The 25,279-nt window shown below is 39.2% G+C and overlaps 1 protein-coding gene across 4 annotated transcripts in view; it reads right to left on the bottom strand.

The window, feature by feature from the left end:
- Nucleotides 1-25,279, bottom strand: part of LOC128694855 (cyclin-F) — an 85,151-nt gene that overhangs the window by 8,676 nt on the left and 51,196 nt on the right. For all 4 annotated transcript variants that reach the window (XM_053785196.2, XM_053785197.2, XM_053785199.2 and 1 more), the window contains 2 exons: nt 12,070-12,259; nt 3,257-3,342 (listed from right to left, as the gene is read on the bottom strand). In XM_053785196.2, coding sequence (XP_053641171.1) covers nt 3,257-3,342; nt 12,070-12,259 — 276 coding nt within the window. The remainder of the gene's footprint in view (nt 1-3,256; nt 3,343-12,069; nt 12,260-25,279) is intronic.

Here is a 25,279-nt window from a genome sequence, read left to right on the forward strand (position 1 = left end):
CAGGTTAGAGTGTGTACAAGAGAGGGAGACTACTTCCTGGTAAAAGTAGGTCTTAGAGAGGGATGTGTAATGTCACCATGGTTGTTTAATATATTTATAGATGGGGTTGTAAGAGAAGTAAATGCTAGCACGTTAAGAGACAATACAATAAGTGTCAGGGGCCCCGAGACTGTTCAACTGCCTCCCAGCATACATAAGGGGGATTACCAATAGACCCCTGGCAGTCTTCAAGCAGGCACTGGACAAGCACCTAAAGTCGGTACCTAAACAGCCGGGCTGTGGCTCGTAGGTCGGATTGCGTGCAGCCAGCAGTAACAGCCTGGTTGATCAGGCTCTGATCCACCAGGAGGCCCGATCACAGACCGGGCCGCGAGGGCGTCGATCACCGGAACTCTCTCTCCAGGTAAACTCCAGGTAGGATGTTTGGGAGAGGGGTGGGATTAAATTATGGGGAATTAAATACAAAATGGGAAGTGACACAGTTACTTTTTGCTGATGATACTGTGCTTATGGGAGATTCTAAAGAAAAATTGCGAAGGTTAGTGTGGACGAATTTGAAAGTGTGTGTAAAGGCAGAAAGTTGAAAGTGAACATAGAAAAGAGTAAGGTGATGAGAGTATCAAATGATTTAGGTAAAGAAAAATTGGATATCAAATTGGGGAGGAGGAGTATGGAAGAAGTGAATGTTTTCAGATATTTGGGAGCTGACGTGTCAGCGGATGGATTTATGAAGGATGAGGTTAATCATAGATTGATGAAGGAAAAAAGTTGTGTGGTGCATTGAGGTATATGAGGCAAAAAATGTTATCTATGGAGGCAAAGAAGGGAATGTATGAAAGTATAGTAGTACCAACACTCTTATATGGTTGTGAAGCTTGGGTTGTAAATGCTGCAGCGAGGAGGCGGTTGGAGGCAGTGGAGATGTCCTGTCTAAGAGCAATGTGTGGTGTAAATATTATGCAGAAAATTCGGAGTGTTGAAATTAGGAGGTGTGGAGTTAATAAAAGTATTAGTCACAGGGCTGAAGAGGGTTTGTTGAGATGGTTTGGTCATTTAGAGAATGGATCAAAGTAGAATGGCATGGAAAGCGTATAAATCTGTAGGGGAAGGAAGGCGGTGTAGGGGTCATCCTCAAAAAGGTTGGAGGGAGGGGGTAAAGGAGATGTCGTGGGCGAGGGGTTTGGACTTCCAGCAAGCGTGCGTGAGCATGTTAGATAGGAGTGAATGGAGACAAATGGTATTTGGGACCTGACGAGCTGTTGGAGTGTGAGCAGGGTAATATTTAGTGAAGTGATTCAGGGAAACCGGTTATTTTATATAACCAGACTTGAGTCCTGGAAATGGGAAGTACAATGCCTACACTCAAAAGGAGGGGTTTGGGATATTGGCAGTTTGGAGGGATATACTGTGTATTTTTTATACGTATATACTTCAAAGCTGTTATATTCTGGGCACCTCTGCAAAAACAGTGATTATGTGTGAGTGAGGTGAAAGTGTTGAATGATGTTGAAAGTATTTTCTTTTTGGGGATTTTCTTTTATTTTTTGGGTCACCCTGCCTCGGTGGGAGACGGCCGACTTGAGAGAAAAAACAAAAATGTAGAAAAGAATGCCAAATAAATGTAAAGCACTAATAAAATGTATAAATGAACATTTAACATTACACTTACCTTTATTGAAGACTCTTGTTGGTGTATGGCAGACGGGGCAGAGGGAGGGGAGGAGAGTTTATTGTTGGAGAATATGACACTAATATCAACTCTACGGCTTATTTATCTATCACAATTCAACTAATATGACAAACAATATTAATAACATAGAAACATGGAATATACTCTAGAATGAATAAAATAAGTCATTATGTATGTCACGAGAGGTGTTGTGTTGTTGTTGTTGTTGGGTGTATAAGGGCCACTGAGAGCATAAGCCATCCATAATGATGGTGAAGCAGCAGCTGAGGCAGCGGTGTTTTCTGTAGCTCTATATAACTCCGACAACATTGGAGGAGTTAGTAGAATCGCTGAATCACTGAATAAGGCACCCTCTACCACCATCACAACCACTACCACCATCACAACCACTATCATCACTACCACCCTTTACCACTATCACAACTGCTACCACCCTCTACTGCCATCACTACCACCCTTTACCACTATCACAACTGCTACCAACCTCTACCACCATCACAACTGCTACCACCATCACAACTGCTACCACTCTATCACCACTGATTTCATATTTTTCTACAAACTCTTTCTTAAATTATATGTGTTTCTCACATTCTTTACCAAAGGGCTGGCACTAGAAACTTTCTTTGGAGCCATGGTGGCTTATTTAGCAGTTGCAAGCACTAAAACGAATGGATTATGAAATGTATCGTATGAACTCATGGGATCATCCTCACTCACTGATAAGCAATGGCACACTGGCTGGGAATGGAGTGCGAGGCTGCTCGGGGCCGTGCATATGCATCTGAGAGAAACGACTATTTGCGAGTCAAATGACAATTTTCGAGTCAATGTTTTGACGAAAAAAACATTACTATTTTTTAAAATTACGACTTTCGAGCCTTACGAAAAACGAGGATCCACTGTATATGTAGGAATTCAGTGTAGGTAGCCTACTGATGTAGGTACACATATGTAGCCCCCCTGGGCTACACTACACAGCCATATTATTACATCGACATACCAGGTTCACTGAACTTAATCGTTTCTAACAACTACCTTGAGATGCCATCATAAACAATAGAAGTAATGAATAATTCACGCCAAGAATTGTAACCAAAAGCCTTATGTATCAAGGGGGGTTACTGAGCAGGATGCCAAATTCAGTTTTCTCTAACACTGCATCAGAGGGAACGTAATGTTTACTTTCTACCCTCCTCCCTCCTTGATATGCCGCTACTCACGACTCGATTACATATAAACATTGCATGCTTATATGCTATGTTTCTATGCTATATGCTATGTAACATGTCTTATATAATTTTGAAGAAAATATCATAGATGGATTAATGAAAATGTATACATTCACTCGAGGAGAAACAAAGCCACACTGACTCACAACTAACAACTGTGGGGGCCGGCGGACAGGTCTGGTACGTGGGATGATACACGGGGCACAGTGCGAAACTCGGGACAAAATTGAGCTGAAAAACAGTTCTAAACTCAAAGCATACAATAGTCGGCATACGAAACTCTGGGTTCCACTGTAATAATGTACCAGTCTTTAGGAAAATCTTTAATATTAACCTGGTTGCTAGAAGAATAGCAGTGATGCCTACAAGCTGCAGCTGGTTACACTTCACTTGTTCGACACTCAAGTAAGCTTCCACAATCTGTGAAGTATAAAGTATAGTATGAAGGCTGTAATAAAGAAATTGATACTATATTGACTGTTTTCATAGAAAGATGAAACCTGGGTGACACCCAGCCTGATAAGCACAAGAAAAGTAAAAAAGTAACTTAGGCTAAAAAATTTTTACCCATCAGATTTTATTCTAAAAATTTTATTCCCACCAGATTTCAGCATATAATCCCAATACCCACTTTTGACTCGCAGATATTAAAAATATAATCAAAACACAGAAATTTTCAAGAGGAAATTTAACATTTAGGTCTTCCAAAGCAATTCTTTGAATCAGTTCAAAATTCCCTAAACATTCACTTGCTTCCAAGAGCCTCCCTCTCCTCTCACTCTCAAGCACAAACACTTATAACCCACTTCTCATATCACATACCTGTGACTATTTTAAATCCTACAATTCTTGAATTTAAACATCCATCCCACAAATGTTCATTGAACATTATATCCGTTTCATTTTTTAACATCACAGAACACCTGACACAATTTCATATACAGTGGACCCCCGCTTAACGATCACCTCCAAATGCGACCAATTATGTAAGTGCGTTTGTACGTGTATGTTTAGGGGTCTGAAATGGACTAATCTACTTCACAATATTCCTTATGGGAAAAAATTCGGTCAGTACTGGCACCTGAACATACTACTGGAATGAAAAAAGTTCGTTAACCGGGGGTCCACTGTACTTCCTAGTCAAACTATCAGCAGTATTAGGTATTTCACTCAGTGCCTTTCATGGATAACATTGATACAAAATTTTCTTACCATCCTCACTACAGCCACACACATTCAAACCCAAAATGCTGTTTTGCCCATTATTCCTAAAATCTCAGTGCTTATTGCAATACACACAACTTACAGAAAAAGAAAATTGCAAAGGAAATCCTAAAAGAACAAGAATTACAGCATTCAAGTATACACTGACATGCAGTGTCTAATGCCGAGCTTAAATATAAGTTTGCAAAATTTACTTATTCAAGAGAAAAAATGACCAGCATTATAAATACATAAATAAGGAATATAAAAAAATTCCTGATATTTTCTTAAAACTTTAATATTTATCACTTAATATTTAACCCTTTGAGGGTCTGTTCCGTAACTCTACGGCTTTGAAGCCAGGGTCCAAGCCATAGTTCTATGCCATGAGCTCAGCTCACTCAGATAAGCTATGAGCAGTAAATTTGGGCCTAGATATGGGAGAAAACATCCATGTGGTAAGTGTGCACCACATAAAACAAATCTTGTGGCACGCAGTTCATGAGAAAAAAAAAACTGCAACCATATTTTTGGATTAACCCTTTCAGGGTCAGTCCCGTAGATCTACGGCTTCACGTTCAGGGTCCAAACCGTAGATCTACCCCAAAATTCTAGCAGCGTCAAATTTAGCGCGAAAACGCTCATAGGCCTACATGTGAGAGAACGGGTCTGCATGGTGGGTGTGTGCCGCAAACAAAAATTCTAGGCGCCTGCATAACATTGTGGGAATGCCGGCTCAGTTCCCTTTGTTCACCATGCCTCGTCGCAAGGCAGCTCTCGCTCCAAGGAAAATTGGGATTCTCTTCTTCCTATCTGATAGTTCTGACACTGATGGAAGTGGAAATGGAGACGAATTCTTTGGCTTTGATCAGTGAGTGACAGAAAGGAATGACCAGGATATCGATAATAGCGCAGAAAACCCTAACGATCCTCAACCTTCTACCTCCGGTGTGGGCACTCCTCAGTCACGGTCAGTTGTACCTCATCGCAAGAGAAAACTATTATTTTCGCGTGGCCAGGCCTCTGACTTCAGTAATGATGATGATAGTGACGTGGATTGTGATTTTATTGCTCTTGACGATCATTCGAGTAGTGATAGTAAGGAAACATATTCACCAGTGAAGTGTCGATATGTACGCCACCGCATGCGCTCGGGTAGTGTACCCTATCCAGTGCCCAGGGGACGGAGTACATCCCGGAGTACATCCCGTGGCCCTAAACCAGGAATAGACATTGAAAGTGAGGATGATGTGGCTACACTTGGCATGGATAGACTACAGGCATCAGTAGATGGTGGTAGTGGTGATGGTAGTGCCACGGCCATGCATGACTCACCAGCCCAGGCTGGGACCCACGCTGCTGACTCCTCAGTTCAAGGACAAAGCGGAGCATCAGCCAGCAGCCCACCACAACCACAACTACCCACACAACCAGCCTATGCTGTCCAGTATCCACCAGCAAACCGTATCCGGGATTGGCAGCAAAATCCCAATTTTGTTCCCAAGCCCCACCACTTTGATGGCTCTCAAAGTGGAATTCTACCTACTTGTCCCCTTGGAACCACGGCCAATGAACTGGAATTTTTTGAAATATTCTTTGACCAGCCCTTGATGGAAACTATTGTCAGGGAAAGTAACAAGTATTTTGAGTAAACCATGGCAAATACGATATCGCCACAGTCAAGACTACACCGGTGAAAAGAGACGACTGTTGCAGAAATGTATTTACTTTTTGCAACAATAATGCTTATGCCTCATGTCTATAAGCATAATATAAAAGCATACTGGTCCACAGATTGGCTAATTTCTACCCTGGTCTTCAGTGAAATCATCCCAGTGAACAGGTTTATCTTACTCTTACATATGTTGCACTTCTCTGACAAAACCAGGCCTGACAGACGCGACAGGTTATACAAGATTAGAAATGCTTTTATGTATCTCTAACGAAACTTCAATATGTACTTTTATCCATTCAAGAATCTTGTAATTGACGAGTCCTTGATTTTGTTCATTCAAGCAGTATATACCGAGCAAGAGGAAACGCTTTGGTATAAAACTTGTTTGCACAGAACTGCTTAATGCCTCAAATGACGTAGTGGAAGTTTTAGCAGTAAAGGTCGAGAACCAAAACCTAGTCATTGTGGTAGTCTACAAGCCTCCGGATGCAACATCCCAGCAATTCCAGGAACAGCTGTTAAAAATTGACCACTGTCTGGAAAATCTTCCAGCTCCTGCACCCAACATCTTGCTCCTGGGGGATTTCAACTTAAGGCACCTAAAATGGAGGAATATAGCAAATAATATTGTTGCAGTAATAACACCAGGAGGCAGCTCTGATGAAAACTCACACTCACACGAGCTTTTAAATCTCTGCACAAAATTCAATTTAAACCAGCAAATAATAGAGCCTACTAGACTGGAGAATACACTAGACCTCATCTTCACTAACAATGATGATCTGATAAGAAATGTCACCATATCAAAAACAATATACTCAGATCACAACATAATTGAGGTTCAGACATGTATGCGTGGAGCCCCAGACCGACAAAATGAGACTAGTCACGAGGGAGCATTCACCAAATTCAACTTCAATAACAAAAACATAAAGTGGGACCAAGTAAACCAAGTCCTAACCGATATAAGCTGGGAAGATATACTAAGCAACACAGACCCAAACTTATGCCTAGAACAGATTAACTCGGTGGCACTCGATGTATGCACAAGGCTTATTCCTCTAAGAAAAAGGAGGAGTAGATGTAAAATAGAAAGAGACAGGCGCTCCCTTTACAGGCGACGGAAAAGAATAACAGAGCGGCTAAAAGAGGTCAATATATCTGAAATGCGCAGGGAGACACTGGTCAGAGAAATAGCAAGCATCGAACTTAAGCTAAAAGAATCCTTTAGGAGTCAGGAATCGCAGGAAGAACTAAAAGCCATAAATGAAATCGAAAGAAACCCAAAGTATTTCTTCTCCTATGCCAAATCAAAATCGAGAACAACGTCCAGTATTGGGCCCCTACTTAAACAAGATGGGTCCTACACAGATGACAACAAGGAAATGAGTGAGCTACTCAAGTCCCAATATGACTCAGTTTTTAGCAAGCCGCTAACCAGAGTGAGAGTCGAAGATCAAAATGAATTTTTTATGAGAGAGCCACAAAATTTGATTAACACAAGCCTATCCGATGTTATCCTGACGCCAAATGACTTCGAACAGGCGATAAATGACATGCCCATGCACTCTGCCCCAGGGCCAGACTCATGGAACTCTGTGTTCATCAAGAACTGCAAGAAGCCCCTATCACGAGCCTTTTCCATCCTATGGAGAGGGAGCATGGACACGGGGGTCGTCCCTCAGTTACTAAAAACAACAGACATAGCCCCACTCCACAAAGGGGGCAGTAAAGCAACAGCAAAGAACTACAGACCAATAGCACTAACATCCCATATCATAAAAATCTTTGAAAGGGTCCTAAGAAGCAAGATCACCACCCATCTAGAAACCCATCAGTTACACAACCCAGGGCAACATGGGTTTAGAACAGGTCGCTCCTGTCTGTCTCAACTACTGGATCACTACGACAAGGTCCTAAATGCACTAGAAGACAAAAAGAATGCAGATGTAATATATACAGACTTTGCAAAAGCCTTCGACAAGTGTGACCATGGCGTAATAGCGCACAAAATGCGCGCTAAAGGAATAACAGGAAAAGTCGGTCGATGGATCTATAATTTCCTCACTAACAGAACACAGAGAGTAGTCGTCAACAGAGTAAAGTCCGAGGCAGCTACGGTGAAAAGCTCTGTTCCACAAGGCACAGTACTAGCTCCCATCTTGTTCCTCATCCTCATATCCGACATAGACAAGGATGTCAGCCACAGCACCGTGTCTTCCTTTGCAGATGACACCCGAATCTGCATGACAGTGTCTTCCATTGCAGACACTGCAAGGCTCCAGGCGGACATCAACCAAATCTTTCAGTGGGCTGCAGAAAACAATATGAAGTTCAACGATGAGAAATTTCAATTACTCAGATATGGTAAACATGAGGAAATTAAATCTTCATCAGAGTACAAAACAAATTCTGGCCACAAAATAGAGCGAAACACCAACGTCAAAGACCTGGGAGTGATTATGTCGGAGGATCTCACCTTCAAGGACCATAACATTGCATCAATTGCATCTGCTAGAAAAATGACAGGATGGATAATGAGAACCTTCAAAACTAGGGAGGCCAAGCCCATGATGACACTCTTCAGGTCACTTGTTCTATCTAGGCTGGAATATTGCTGCACTCTAACAGCACCTTTCAAGGCAGGTGAAATTGCCGACCTAGAAAATGTACAGAGAACTTTCACGGCGCGCATAACGGAGATAAAACACCTCAATTACTGGGAGCGCTTGAGGTTTCTAAACCTGTATTCCCTGGAACGCAGGAGGGAGAGATACATGATTATATACACCTGGAAAATCCTAGAGGGACTAGTACCGAACTTGCACACGAAAATCACTCACTACGAAAGCAAAAGACTTGGCAGACGATGCACCATCCCCCCAATGAAAAGCAGGGGTGTCACTAGCACGTTAAGAGACCATACAATAAGTGTCAGGGGCCCGAGACTGTTCAACTGCCTCCCAGCACACATAAGGGGGATTACCAACAGACCCCTGGCAGTCTTCAAGCTGGCACTGGACAAGCACCTAAAGTCAGTTCCTGATCAGCCGGGCTGTGGCTCGTACGTTGGTTTGCGTGCAGCCAGCAGCAACAGCCTGGTTGATCAGGCGCTGATCCACCAGGAGGCCTGGTCACAGACCGGGCCGTGGGGGCGTTGACCCCCGAAACTCTCTCCAGGTAAACTCCAGGTAAACTCTGTGACTGTGACAGTGGCCTGGTATTGGATATTGCTGTATACACTGGATGTAAAACATTGAAAGATACCAAGATATTATTGGGTATCTCAGGTGACGTAGTGAGAAGCATGATGACACCTTATCTTGGTAACGGGCATACATTATATACCGATAACTGGTACACAAGCCCTTTACTCAGTGATTTCTTGCGAGTGAACAAGACAGATGTGTGTGGCACAGTGTGTTCTAATTGTAAACATATGCCCAGGCTCAACACAGGTGCTTGTGGTGATGACGTGCAGGTGTTTACTGCCAATTACGGTGACATGACAAGTGAGATGTCACATTGTTGACAACCATTCACCGTAACGAAATGCAAGACTGGCAAAGTTGATCGAGTGACTAATGAACATATTCGAAAACCAGTGACAGTGATTGATTATACACAAAACATGCGCTTGGTTGACAATTGTGATATGCAGATTGGCTTTGTTGATTGTGAACATCAAAATGGTATACAATACCAACAGGTTGTTAGGTAAGACACATATGCAACAGTTAGGCAACTTTATTCCGAAACGTTTCGCCTACACAGTAGGCTTCTTCAGTCGAATACAGAAAGTAGGCAGGAACGGTAGAGATGTGAAGATGATGTAATCAGTCCATCACCCTTGAAGTCGTAGAATTTGAGGTTGTCAGTCCCTCAGCCTGGAGAAGTTCAGTTCCATAGTCAGGAACAGATAGTTCCTGACTATGGAACTGAACTTCTCCAGGCTGAGGGACTGGCAACCTCAAATTCTACGACTTCAAGGGTGATGGACTGATTACATCATCTTCACATCTCTACTGTTCCCGCCTACTTTCTGTATTCGACTGGAGAAGCCTACTGTGTAGGCGAAACGTTTCGGAATAAAGTTGCCTAACTGTTGCATATGTGTTTGTTGATTGTGTTTGTAAGAGTTACAAGTGGTACATGAAACTTTTCTTCCATCTCATGGACATTTCAATGCTCAATGCATATAATATGTACCAAATGAAAACTGGCAACAGACCACTGTATGGTGAATTTTGTTTGTCTGTTGTCAGACAACTCATAATGAAGTACCAAGTAATAACACCTGCTATACAACAAGGTCCTCGAATTCTTCAGAATATACCCAAGCGTTTGAGGAGGGAAGGTGATCATTTCATAATACAGCTTCCTTCAACTAAGAAGAAATTTGCTCAGAAGAGATGCATTGTCTGTGCACAAACAAAACGACGGCAACAAAGATGCAAAGACACTCGGTTTATGTGTGAGGAATGTAAGGTACCTCTGTGCATGGTGCCTTGTTTCAAGGACTTCCACAAGCTCCAGCAGTTCTAAAACCATGTCCAGTGATTGTAAATATGTAAATATATGATAGAACATTAGTATTATACAAAATTTGTGCATGTTTATTGTAATAAACAAAAGTGGTAAACAATAATATGATAATAACTTTAGTGAGGTTATTGTGTTCAATACAGTGAGTTTATATATATACATTATATACAGTATTGGTCTCTCAGACCCCAAATGTTAGTAGGAAAAAAAAATAGAAAAGAAAAGAAAAAACTACAAAAAACGTTAAATAAAGTAATGCGCATATGTGGAAATCGTTGATGTTGCCGCCACCCGGTCATTTTGGGTAAACTTCTCGGCACTATATCTCGGTAAGTACTGATCAGAATTTTTTTTTTTGTCTTATTACCTTCACAAAAATATACTCTAATTCTGTAAGATATTTTTTTTTTTCAAAATTTCTTGGACACTGGAGCACCACTTCAGATTTTGGCCTTGGACCCTGAAAGGGTTAAAACGGCGACTTTGCGGTGTTTTTTCGTATGTGTTTTACAGTTGTATTTGCAGTTTCTTGGGTCTCATTTGATAGAATGGAAGATATGTTACAGAAATAGAGATGATTTTGATTGGTTTTAGTACTGAAAATAGCTTGAAACTTGAGTTCAAAGTTGCGGAAATGTTCGATTTTTGCCAATATTCAAGGGTTAACAAATGACGTCACACACCCAATAAACATCAGGTGGTGGATCTAATATGCATTCATGAATGCGCTGATATTATTTATACAATTACGTATTACAATATTGCGTAACAGTAAATTTTCTATATTTTGGTGTGAATAAAAATTCACTATGTGAATAAAAAATAAAAATGGAATTCATTTGTAAAGCCTGGAAATGTAACTAATAAACAAAGAAAATGTTATCTTAGTACCAGGAATGCCTGCATTGTTTATTCTGGACCCTATTTTGAAACTGGAAAATTTTGAACTTTGCGTGAAGTTGGCCAAATTACCAATTTCTGATCACTTTATTAGTTGAAATAGTTGACCTGGTGATTTCTTATGCTCAGTCGATAAAATGGAAGTAATACTAGCGAAATAGCTAAGAATTTGGTCGACTGGAATAATATAAGTGGTCTAAAATGGGAGTCAAAGTGGGCAAAATTGCCGATGCGTAAATATCACTGACACAGCAAAATTCACAAGAGCGTAATTTCATCAATTTTCCCTCAAATTTTGTACTGCTGTTTTATTAACTTCAGAAAAAGATTCTCTACCATTTCATAAGAAAAAATTATTTTTTTTTTAAATTCTTGGACCCCATGGACAAGTTCCTGATCAGGGGTCTAGAACCTGAAAGGGTTAAATTTAAAGCAAGTGTAATAAAGTTTCAAATAATGTACATCTATAAGAACTTATCAATTATTAAGTAAAACTACAAAATTAAATGGTCTCTAAATTAAATTTACATATTCACCCGTAATCTTGTTTACAGTGGTTATACAAACCAAAACACAGGAAATATTTTATTTTAAAAAAAGGTGACCCTTCCCAAAAAAAATTTATTTTCAAAATTTTACAACTTTAAATGTTTTACATAAATGAACCTTATTATCAGACAAGTTCTATATTTAAAATTAAAAAAAAAATGTAAAGATTCAATAGAATTAACTACATATCACTGAAGTTTCTCTGCAAGTCAACATTCCTCATTTAGAGAATAAAAATACATTACTGAAAACATTTGGTAAAATGAAATAAATACCTGAGTTGCTGCATGTAAAACTTGTGAGGTATGAAATTTCATGTTAGCAACTTCACAGAGCCAGTCCACCAACACATGATGCATATGTGGCGTGACATGCAGTTGATAATTAAGAGCATCAAATGTGCGAGATGGTGGGCTGTTGTGAAGCAACTCTCTTATCTCATGGAAACACTGCTTGCTTGCATCTCTGAATTTTTAAAATCAAGAAAATATTGAAATATTTTTTCAAAACTGACTATACAATATATAAAAAGTAAATCTGAAAGACAAAAAACAAACTACAGTATATCCTCAATTTAAATGACCTCATTTTAATGGTCTTTGGAAATTTAAGACAAAATCTGTTGGCCAATTTATTTGGAAACAAATAGACAAAGTCCACTATTTACAGACTTGTCCATTGTTATGATCATTTCAAAATCTTGCCTCTATTCCCCACGAGCGTCATTACCGGCCACCCACTTTCTCCTATTAGTCCAGTATATCAGGGGTTTACTGTATTCTTGTTAACTTTTAATTAAATTAGGTGTACTCAATATAAATGTTATTCATTAGATAATCAATTTTACATTAAACACAATGAAGTAATTGGATATTAACCTAAATTAAATAACAAACTAGAATACAACAAATTAATTAAGAGATCTACTAATACTGCACAGTTAATGTTGAAGAAAGTTGTTTTACTAATATTATATACTTCTCAAATTAACTACCATTATATAAATTATTCACCTTGATTAATCAAAAATCAAAAGTTGATTTCTTTGCTAAGGTTACAATGTGTTTACATTTCACAATTTGGAGGATAGATGGGCTAGTGAGAGTATAGGCAATGGGGTTGAAGATACATGCAGTAGGTTTAAGAATGCAGAGTTAGAGTATTCAGCAGATGTTTGTGGTTACAGGAAAGTGGGTGCAAGAGGGAAGAAGAGCGACTGATGGAATGATGATGTAAAGCGATTAGTAAGAAAGAAAACATTAGCATATGAGAGGTTTTTAAAAAGCATAAATAGTGCAAGGAGGGATAGTATATGGAGAGGAAAAAAAAGGGGGGTTAAGAGAGTGGTGAGGCAATGATAAAAGAGCAAAGGAGAGAGTGGGTGAGATGATATCAACAAATTTTGTTGAAAACAACAATAAGTTTTGGAGTGAGATTAATAACTTGAAGCCTAAGGAACGAATGGATTTGACAGTTAAAAGTAGGAGAGGAGAGTTATTAAATAGAGAATTAGAAGTATCAGGAAGATGGAGGGAATATTTTGAGGAATTGTTAAATGCTGATGAAGACATGGAAGCTGTGATTTCATGTTTAGGGCAACGAGGAATAAGATCTTGAAGGAGTGAGAAGGAGCAAGTTGTGAGTGTGGGGGAAGTTCGTGAGGCAGTGAGTAGAATAAGAGAGGGTAAGGCAGCTTGGATTGATGGGATAAAGATAGAAATCTTAAAAGCAGGTGGGGATAGAGTTCTGGAGTGGTTGGTGCTTTTATTTAATAAATGTGTGGAACAGGGTAAGGTACCTAGGGATTGGCAAGGAGCATGCATAGTTCCTTGTATAAAGGCAAAGGGGACAAACGAGAGTGCAAAAATTATAGGGTAAGAAGTCTGTTGAGTATACCTGGTAAAGTGCATGGTCGAGTTACTATTGAAAGAATTACAAGTAAGATGGAAAGTAAGATAGCAGATGAACAAGGAGGCTTGAGGAAGAGTAGGGGGTATGTAGACCAAGTGTTTACAGTGAAACATATAGGTGAACAGTATTTAGATAAGGAGAAAGACAGGGTGGATAGGGAAGGAATGTGGCAGATGATGCAAATGTATGGAATAGGAGGTAGGTTATTGAAAGCAGTGAAAAGATTTTACGAGGATAGTGAGGCTCGGGTTAGAGTATGTAGGAGAGAGGGAGATTATTTCCCAGTAAAAGTAGGCCTTAGACAAGGATGTGTGATGTCACCATGTTTTTTTTTTTTTCAACAAGGCAGCTGTCTCCCACCGAGGCAAGGTGACCCAAAAAGAAAGAAAATCCCCAAAAAGAAAATACTTTCAACATCATTCAATACTTTCACCTCAGTCATACATAACCACTGTCTTTGCAGAGGCGCCCAGATACGATAGTTTAGAAACATATATAGATATATAACATATCCCTCCAAACTGCTAACATCCCAAACACCTATTTTAACCCGTAAACGGTCCAAACGAATATATACGTTTTTTCAACATTTGAAGTATGTAAAAAAAGTAGATCATCTTTCTTTTTTCACATTTGAAAATGTGTAAGAAAACTTTGATCTACTTTTTTTTTTGTTATATTTGAAAATATGTAAAAAAAAAACGTAGATCTACTTTTGTATCACTACACATGTGAACGTAGATCTGTTTGGACCGTTTACGAGTTAAAGTGCAGGCATATAAAGTTCGGCTATGTAAAACCAACCAATTTCATTGAATCCTTTCACTAAATATTACCCTGCTTACACTCCAACAGCTCATCAGGTCCCAAAAACCATTTATCTCCATTCACTCCTATCTAACACACTCACGCACGCTTGCTGGAAGTCCAAGCCCCTCGCCCACAAAACCTCCTTTACCACCTCCCTCCAACCTTTTTTGAAGATGACCCCTACCCCGCCTACCTTCCCCTACAAATTTATACACTCTCCATGTCATTCTACTTTGATCCATTTTCTCTAAATGGCCAAACCACCTCAACAACCCCTCTTCTGCCCTCTGACTAATACTTTTATGAACTCCACACCTTCTCCTAATTTCCACATTCCGAATTTTCTGCATAATATTTACGCCACACATTGCCCTTAGACAGGACATCTCCACTGCCTCCAACTGCCTCCTCGCTGCTGCATTCACAACCCTAGCTTCACACCCATATAAGAGTGTTGGTACAGGTCCGCCATCACAAATCCGGCAATCAGTTATTCGGTTCCTTCAGTTATTCGGCACTAATTTTGGCTAGCAATTTCAAATTTCCAGAGTCGCCACACCAACCTGCTGCTACTGTTTGGTGGCGCTACTTGCTGCATAAGTCATTCCAATTTCTTTTTCTCCATTTATTGTTTTAACCTGCTTACTTTTAGCCCTAGCCATGGTTCCAATGAATAAAAGAAATGCTTCTCATTATGTAAAGCACCTACACAGTACATTATCCATTAAAGAAAAGGTGGCTTTGAAGCCACTGTCGGTTGCCATGAGCTCAGTCTCATGAAGCAGGAGAATATGCTTTATTATTATGCTAATATCAACACTACAGCTTATTTGCCTATCACAATTGATCTAATATGACATAAGAAACAATATAAATAACATAAAACATATTAAATACTCCAGAATGAATAACATTTGGCATAACACCGAGCAGTTCGACAGAGTTATGAAGAGGATATGGTATACAAATACCATTCTCCTATCCTTGTCTTGGTGGCTTATATTAGAGAAAACGGAGTATAGCACAGGGCTAACTATGATATACACTCGTACTCCACCATAAACATGAAACAAAAAAGTTATTTTCTCTATAGATTATTACACATAGCAGCATATGTGTACAGAACCTAGGATAACCCCAAAAAAGTCAACGTGGCTTATTTTTAGTACCTGGCTTGGGTTAGCCATATATGATTTTTGGTAAATATTCGATTCCCAGCCAGGGTAGAAACATTAGGCGTGTTTCTTTACACCTGTTGTCTATGTTTACCCATCAGTAAATGGGTACCTGGGTGTTAGTCGAATAGTGTGTGTGTTATCCTGGGACACTGACCTAATTTTCTTGAAATACTCAGCATAACAAGTGCCTTTCTATACAGTAGTATGTCACTGATGTCAGCTAGGCCTGTATACCTTGTACATATATGTGTAGTAAATAAAGATATTATTATTATTATTATTATTATTATATTATTATTATTATTATTTTCTCAGTTGTTTGCTGGGTTATCTTATTCAAATTTGGGCAATGTATGATGGAAAGATAATTCTTCATGTACACCAAAAATGAAAGAATTCAGACCATAAATAGCGGAGTTCACTTCTCAGCCATTAGCGGCCACTTAGTGGTATATTTTTGTATGGTTATGGTTATATTCTCATTTTTTCGGTCTCATTTGATAGAATGAAAAATATATTACAAAAACAGATATGATTTTGAATGCTTTCATGACGAAAAGTACCTTGAAATTGAGCTCAAAGTAGCGGAAATGTTCGATTTTTGCCGATATTCAATGAACTGTGCAAGTCAAGTTGGTTAATTTTATTAAGTGTATTCTAACCTAACCACTCTGTAATTCGGCAAACTCAGTAATCCGGCACACTACAGGTCCCAATGATGCCGGATTTGTGATGGAGGACCTGTACTACTATACTTTCATACATTCCCTTCTTTGCCTCCATAGATAAAATTTTTTGTCTCCACATATACCTCAATGCACCACTCACCTTTTTCCCTCATCAATTCTATGATTAACCTCATCCTTCATAAATCCATCCGCTGACAGGTCAACTCCCAAGTATCTGAAAACATTCACTTCTTCCATTCTCCTCCTCCCCAATTTGATATCCAATTATTCTTTATCTAAATCATTTGATACCCTCATCACCTTACTCCATTCTATGTTCACTTTCAACTTTCTACCTTTACACACACTCCCAAACTCATCCACTAACCTTTGCAATTTTTCTTTAGAATTTCCCATAAGCAAAGTATCATCAGCAAAAAGCAACTGTGTCAATTCCAATTTTGTATTTGATTCCCCATAATTTAATCCCACCCCTCTCCCGAACACCCTAGCATTTACTTCTTTTACAACCCCATCTATTAACAACCATGGTGACATTACACATCCCTGTCTAAGACCTACTTTTACCGGGAAGTAGTCTCCCTCTCTCCTACACACCCTAACCTGAGCCTCACTATCCTCATAAAAACTCTTTACAACATTTAGTAACTTACTACCTGTTTCCTATTCTTGCAACATCTGCCACATTGCTCCCCTATCCACTCTATCATATTTTTTTTTTTTTTCAACAAGTTGGCCGTCTCCCACCAAGGCAAGGTGACCCAAAAAAGAAAGAAAATCCCCAAAAAGAAAATGCTTTCATCATCATTCAACACTTTCACCACACTCACACATTATCACTGTTTTTGCAGAGGTGCTCAGAATACAACAGTTGAGAAGCATATACGTATAAAGATACACAACATATCCCTCCAAACTGCCAATATCCCAAACCCCTCCTTGAAAGTGCAGGCATTGTACTTCCCATTTCCAGGACTCAAGTCCGACTATATGAAAATAACCGGTTTCCCTGAATCCCTTCAATAAATATTACCCTGCTCACACTCCAACAGATCGTCAGGTCCCAAGTACCATTCGTCTCCATTCACTCCTATCTAACACGCTCACGCACGCTTGCTGGAAGTCCAAGCCCCTTGCCCACAAAACCTCCTTTACCCCCTCTCTCCAACCCTTTCGAGGACGACCCCTACCCCGCCTTCCTTCCCCTATAGATTTATATGCTTTCCATGTCATTCTACTTTGATCCATTCTCTCTAAATGACCAAACCACCTCAACAACCCCTCTTCTGCCCTCTGACTAATACTTTTATTAACTCCACACCCTTTCCTAATTTCCACACTCCGAATTTTCTGCATAATATTTACAACACACATTGCCCTTAGACAGGACATCTCCACTGCCTCCAACCGTCTCCTCGCTGCTGCATTTACCACCCAAGCTTCACACCCATATAAGAGTGTTGGTACTACTATACTTTCATACATTCCCTTCTTTGCCTCCATTGATAACGTTTTTTGACTCCACATATACCTCAATGCACCACTCACCTTTTTTCCTCATCAATTCTATGATTAACCTCATCCTTCATAAATCCATCCACTGACAGGTCAACTCCCAAGTATCTGAAAACATTTACTTCTTCCATACTCCTCCTCCCCAATTTGATATCCAATTTTTCTTTATCTAAATCATTTGATACCCTCATCACCTTACTCTTTTCTATGTTCACTTTAAACTTTCTACCTTTACACACATTCCCAAACTCATCCACTAACCTTTGCAATTTTTCTTTAGAATCTCCCATAAACACAGTATCATCAGCAAAAAGTAACTGTGTTAATTCCCATTTTGAATTTGATTCCCCATAATTTAATCCCACCCCTCTCCCGAACACCCTAGCATTTACTTCTTTTACAACCCCATCTATAAATATATTAAACAACCATGGTGACATTACACATCCCTGTCTAAGACCTACTTTTACCGGGAAGTAGTCTCCCTCTCTTCTACACACCCTAACCTGAGCCTCACTATCCTCATAAAAACTCTTTACAGCATTTAGTAACTTACCACCTATTCCATATACTTGCAACATCTGCCACATTGCTCCCCTATCCACTCTATCATATGCCTTTTCTAAATCCATAAATGCAATAAAAACTTCCCTACCTTTATCTAAATACTGTTCACATATATGCTTCAATGTAAACACTTGATCTACACATTCCCTACCCACTCTAAAACCTCCTTGCTCATCCGCAATCCTACATTCTGTCTTACCTCTAATTCTTTCAATTATAACCCTACCGTACACTTTTCCTGGTATACTCAGTAAACTTATTCCTCAATAATTTTCACAATCTCTTTTGTCCCCATTCCCTTTATATAAAGGGACTATACATGCTCTCCGCCAATCCCTAGCTACCTTCCCCTCTTTCATACATTTATTCAACAAAAATACCAACTACTCCAACACTGTATCTCCCCCCTGCTTTTAACATTTCTGTCACGATCCCGTCAGTTCCAGCTGCTTTACCCCCTTTCATTCTACGTAATGCCTCATGCACCTCCCCCACACTCACATACTGTACTTCTTCACTCCTAAAAGATGGTATACCTCCCTGGCCAGTGCATGAAATTACCGCTTCCCTTTCTTCGTCGACATTTAAAAGTTCCTCAAAATATTCTCGCCATCTACCCAAAACCTCCCTCTCCCCATCTACTAACTCCCCTACTCTATTTTTAACTGGCAAATCCATTCGTTCTCCAGGCTTTCTTGTTTAACTCGCTCCAAATTTTTTTCTTATTTTCATTAAAATTTCTTGACAGTGCCTCTCCTGCTCTATCATCTGCTCTCCTTTTGCACTCTCTGACCACTCTCTTTACCTTTCTTTTACTCTCCATATACAGTGGACCCCCGGTTTACGATCAGCTCCCAATGCGACCAATTATGTAAGTGTATTTATGTAAGTGCGTTTGTATGTGTATGTTTGGGGGTCTGAAATGGAATAATCTAATTCACAATATTCCTTATGGGAACAAATTCGGTCAGTACTGGCACCTGAACATACTTCTGGAATGAAATAATATCGTAAACCGGGGGTCCACTGTACTCTACTTTTCTTATAACACTTCTGCTTTGTAAAAACCTCTCATAAGCTAACTTTCTCTTTTATCACACCCTTTACTTCATCAGTCCACCAATCACTCCTCTTTCCTCCTGCACCCACCCTCCTATAACCACAAACATCTGTGCCCACATTCTAACACTGCATTTTTAAAAATATTCCAACCCTCTTCAACCCCCCCCCCCCCCACTACTCATACTTGCACCAGCCCACCTTTCTGCCAATAGTTGCTTATATCTCACCCAAACTTCCTCCTCCCTTAATTTATACACTTTTACCTCCTCCTTGCTTGTTGTTGCCATTTTCCTCTTTTCCCATCTACCTCTTACTCTAACTGTAGCTACAACTAAATAATGATCTGATATATCAGTTGCCCCTCTATAAATGCGTACATCCTGGAGCCTACCCATCAACCTTTTATCCACCAATACATAATCTAACAAACTACTTTCATTACGTGCTATATCATACTTTGTATATTTATTTATCCTCTTCTTCATAAAATATGTATTACTTATTACCAAACCTCTTTCTACACATAGCTCAATTAAAGGCTCCCCATTTTCATTTACCCCTGGCATCCCAAATTTACCTACTACTCCCTCCACAACATTTTTGCCCACTTTAGCATTGAAATCCTCAACTACCATTACTCTCACACTTGGTTTAAAACTCCCCACGCATTCACTCAACATTTCCCAAAATCTCTCTCTCTCCTCTACACTTCTCTCTTTTCCAGGTGCATATACGCTTACTATAACCCACTTTTCACATCCAACCTTTAATTTACTCCACATAATCCTTGAATTAATATATTTATACTCCCTCTTTTCCTGCCATAACTTATCCTTCAACATTATTGCTACTCCTTGTTTAGCTCTAACTCTATTTGAAACCCCTGACCTAATCCCACTTATTCCTCTCCACTGAAACTCTCCCACCCCCTTCAGCTTTGTTTCACTTAAAGCCAGGACATCCAGCTTCTTCTCATTCATAACATCCACAATCATCTTTTTCTTATCATTTGTAGAACATCCACACACATTCAGACTTCCCACTTTGACAATTTTCTTCTTCTTATTCTTTTAGTAATTATTACAGGAAAAGGGGTTACTAGCCCATTGCTCCCGGCATTTTAGTTGACTTTTACAACACGCATGGCTTACGGGGGAAAGATTCTTATTCCACTTCCCCATGGATATAAAAGGAAAAGTTATAAGACCAAAAACTATTAAGATAAAATCAAAGAAAACTCAGATGAGTGTGTATAAATAAACATGTACATGTATGTGTAGTGTGACCTAAGTTTAAGTAGAAGTAGCAAGACATACCTGTAATCTTGCATACTTATGAGACAGACAAAAGACACCAGCAACTCTACCATCATGTAAAACAATTGCAGGTTTTCATTTCACACTCACTTGGCAGGACGGTAGTACCTCCCTGGGTGGCTGCTGTCTATCAACCTACTACCAAATAAACTTATTCCTCTATAATTTTTACAATCTCTTTTTTCCCCCTTCCCTTTATATAAAGGGACTATACATGCTCTCTGCCAATCCCTAGCTACCTTCCCCTGTTTCATACATTTATTAAACAAAAATACCAACTACTCCAAAACTATATCCCCCCCCCCCTGCTTTTAACATTTCTGTCATGATCCCGTCAGTTCCAGCTGCTTTACCCCCTTTCATTCTACGTAATGCCTCACGCACCTCCCCCACACTCACATCCTGTTCTTCACTCCTACAAGATGGTATACCTCCCTGGCCAGTGCATGAAATTACCGCCTCCTTTTCTTCGTTGACATTTAAAAGTTCCTCAAAATATTCTCGCCATCTACCCAATACCTTCATCTCCCCATCTACTAACTCCCCTACTCTGTTTTTAACAGACATATCTATTCGTTCCCTAGGCTTTCTTAACTTGTTTAACTCGCTCCAATATTTTTTCTTATTTTCATTCAAATTTCTTGACAGTGCCTCTCCCACTCTATCATCATTATTAATATGGCATCTTTGAGACTAATAAGACACTCTTAGTGATTTTAATGTGTACCTACATGCCAGCACAGTGTGCAAGTTTACTCAGGTACAAGGAATAACTAAAACCAAAATTTTTGAAGGGGTGGACCGGTAAGCCAGTGGAAGGCCTTGGTCAGATGACACAAGCTCCAACGGTGGGTCATCATCTGACTAAGATCCACATCAGGAAACGCTTCTCCTGTTTCCTGACGAACTTTACCTAACCTAACCTACTTAGGTATAGGTACACAAGTATAAATATCAGAGTACAGTAGGACCCACTTAATGGTGCTTTGCCTCAGAATGTTCCGCTAATACGGCAATTTCAAATTATGACCAAAACTCACTATACGGTAACCTGTCATTCTTATATGGCATGCCCCACCCAGTTTGTTTACATTCTCTGTGAGCACATCTCTCTATGTCTGGAAATTTTTCAAAATTTCAAGTGTTTTAAGGTTATTGCATATTTTATTTTATTTTATTTTTTCAACAAGTCAGCCATCACGCAACTAGGCAGGGTGACCCAAAATGAAAGAAAATCCCCAAAATGAAAATACTTTCATCATCATTCAACACTTTCACCTCACTCATACATAATCACTGTTTTTGCAGAGGCACCCAGATACAACAGTTTAGAAGCATATATAAAGATACAATTATAGGTAGTAGGCTGGTAGACAGCAACCACCCAGGGAGGTACTACTGTCCTGCCAAGTGAGTGTAAAACAAAAGCCTGTAATTGTTTTACATGATGGTAGGATTGCTGGTGTCCATTTTTCTGTCTCATAAGCATGCAAGATTTCAGGTATGTCTTGCTACTTCTACTTACACTTAGGTCACACTACACATACATGTACAACCATATATATACACACCCCTCTGGGTTTTCTTCTATTTTCTTACTAGTTCTTGTTCTTGTTTACTTCCTCTTATCTCCATGGGGAAGTGAAACAGAATTCTTCCTCCGTAAGCCATGCGTGTTGTAAGAGGCGACTAAAATGCCAGGAGCAAGGGGCTAGTAACCCCTTCTCCTGTATAAATTACAAAATTTAAAGAGAAACTTTCGTTTTTCTTTTTAGACCACCCTGCCTTGGTTGGATACAGCCGGTTTGTTGAAAAAAAATAAATAAATAAATAGATACAATATAAGAAATGACATGAAATAATTACAATGTCAGGGCCCCAATTATATACATACCATCCTATTAAACATCCCTCCAAACTGCCAATATCCCAAACCCCTCCTTTAAAGTGCAGGCATTGTACAGCAGGGCCCAGCTTTACGGCGTTTCACTTTACGGCGTTCCGCTAATATGGTCATTTCAAATTATGACCAAAACTCGCTATACGGCTCCCCCCACCTGACTTTCTAATACGGTCACCGCGCCCCACCTTGTTTGTTTACATTCTTCGTGAGCTCAGTAAGCACTAAGTCTCTCCATTTTGTCTGGAAACTCCAAAATTTCAAATGTTTTTAAAAGTTATTTCATATTTTATATATACTCTGATAATTATACTTATGTATACCTGTACTTAAATAAACTTACATACTGTGCTGGCATGCAGGTACACATTAAAATCAGTAAGAGTGTCTTATGTCTCCAGACGTCATATTAGTAATGATAATAATAATCATCGAGTCTCATTTAAATGTCGTATATTACGTTAAATACACATTTTCATTAATCCATCTATGATATTTTTTCAAAATTATATAATAAACAGGATACATAACATAAAAAGATGATAAATACACCCCACAATAGAATAAATAAACATAAATATGAGATGTCGTAGCAGACGACTTGCACAAGTGACGCCATATTAGAAATGCTAATAATAATAATAATAATAATCACCGAGTCTCATTAAATGTTGTATATTACGTTAATATACACATTTTCATTAATCCATCCATGATATTTTTTTCAAAATTATATAATAAACACGATACATAACATAAAAAGATGATAAATACACCCTACAATAGAATAAATAAACATAAATATGAGATGTGGTAGCCAGATAACTTGTACAAGTGATGCCAAGAATAACATTTTCTCTAATCTAACATAAGAGAAAATGTGTTACTGGGGGTAACTGTAGAAAATTATTCCTTTTGTATGTATGTAAGTAAGTTTATTCAGGTGTACACAAATACAGTTACATAGATTATCATACATAACAACATATGTGTAGAGAACCTAGGATAACCCAAAAAAGTCAGAGTGACTTATTTCCATTGCCTTCACTCAGAGCATCATTTCTTCTCAAAATGATGCTACATGAGAATGGGAGTGTTCTTCTTTATTTATTCTACCGTATCAATGTAGAGACAACCTGTACACAATGTAACTTGTACACAAACCAGACGTGTACACTTCGTTTACAAAACTTACCTTCGCCTGGTTTTACATAACTCTGCGCCTGTCCTCTCTCATGCACTCATTCTTTCTCTCTCTCATTTATTCGTTTTATCTCATTTACTTACTCCTGACCCTACATTAAGACTACAAATATTTTAAGGTAAGTAATGAGTGAACTGAATATACATTTTCGCTCTGGGATGCTTAAATGTAATAGAATTGTATGTGTGGGGTAGCTCTGGGATGCTTAAATGTAATAGAATTGTATGTGTGGGTGGGGTGGCCTGGTATGGTAGCCTGGCTGACTACCATACATACCACACTTGATTTCTTACAATAAATACTACTTGTCTCACCCTAGATTAAGACTATAAATATTTTAAGGTAAGTAATGAGTGCACTATGTGTGTATTGTACTTTTTTATTGTTTTTTGATGCCTGGTTCTATTGCTAACTTAATATATGTTAGTGTAAATTTGTTATCTAGTGTTTGTATGCATTTGTAAGTGGAAAAAAAGGGTGTTCCACTTTACGGCGGTTTCCGCTTTACGGCGGTAGCCTGGAACCTAACCAGCCGTATAATTGGGGCCCTCCTGTACTTCCCATTTCCAGAACTCAAGTCCGGCTATATAAAAATAACCAGTTTCCCTGAATCCTTTCACTAAATATTACCCTGGCTGGCTGCCATACATCCTACACCTTACTTCCTACAAATAAATACAACTCACCTCTTACCCTACATTAAGACTATAAATATTTTAAGGTAATTAACCCCTTAACTGTCCAAACATAAATCTACATTCTTACCGCTAGTGCTCCAAACATAGATCTACGTTTCATTTTTCCTGCCTCCAAATTTGGCACGATTGGCCTGAGCAAACAGCGCAGCAAACACCAAGAATTCGCTGATGTCATGTCGTATTAACACTCCCCTTTTAAGAGGAAAGTGATGTTGACCCCAAGTTTGGTGGCTTTGAGGTGGATGAGGCCACAAGTGGTCGTGGAAATATCAAAAACTTCGATAATAACCCATGTGCAACATTTGTGCAACACCCTTTCAATTTTGGTACTCTGGTATTGTCATCCTGCCAGAATGTCCTATAACCTATGCCCCAAGTAAAAAGATGTAATAAGTGTTTGGCAGGCTGGCTGGCAAAGTGGCTGTCTCTATCTCCATCTGTCTGTCTGTATCCATCTTTGTCTATCTCTCTGTCTCTATTTCACAGTAACACATAGGTAAATACAATTATACATAGTGTAAATTACCTAGGATAACCAAAAAAATCCAGAAAAAGTGCTATACTGTGCTTGTAGATAGTGACTGTGTAATACCAGTTGCTTCATGAGCAACTCTCTGAGACAAGAGAGACAAGCA

This window comes from Cherax quadricarinatus, chromosome 45, assembly GCF_038502225.1.
Source record: "Cherax quadricarinatus isolate ZL_2023a chromosome 45, ASM3850222v1, whole genome shotgun sequence".
NCBI classification, from domain to species: Eukaryota; Metazoa; Arthropoda; class Malacostraca; order Decapoda; family Parastacidae; genus Cherax; species Cherax quadricarinatus.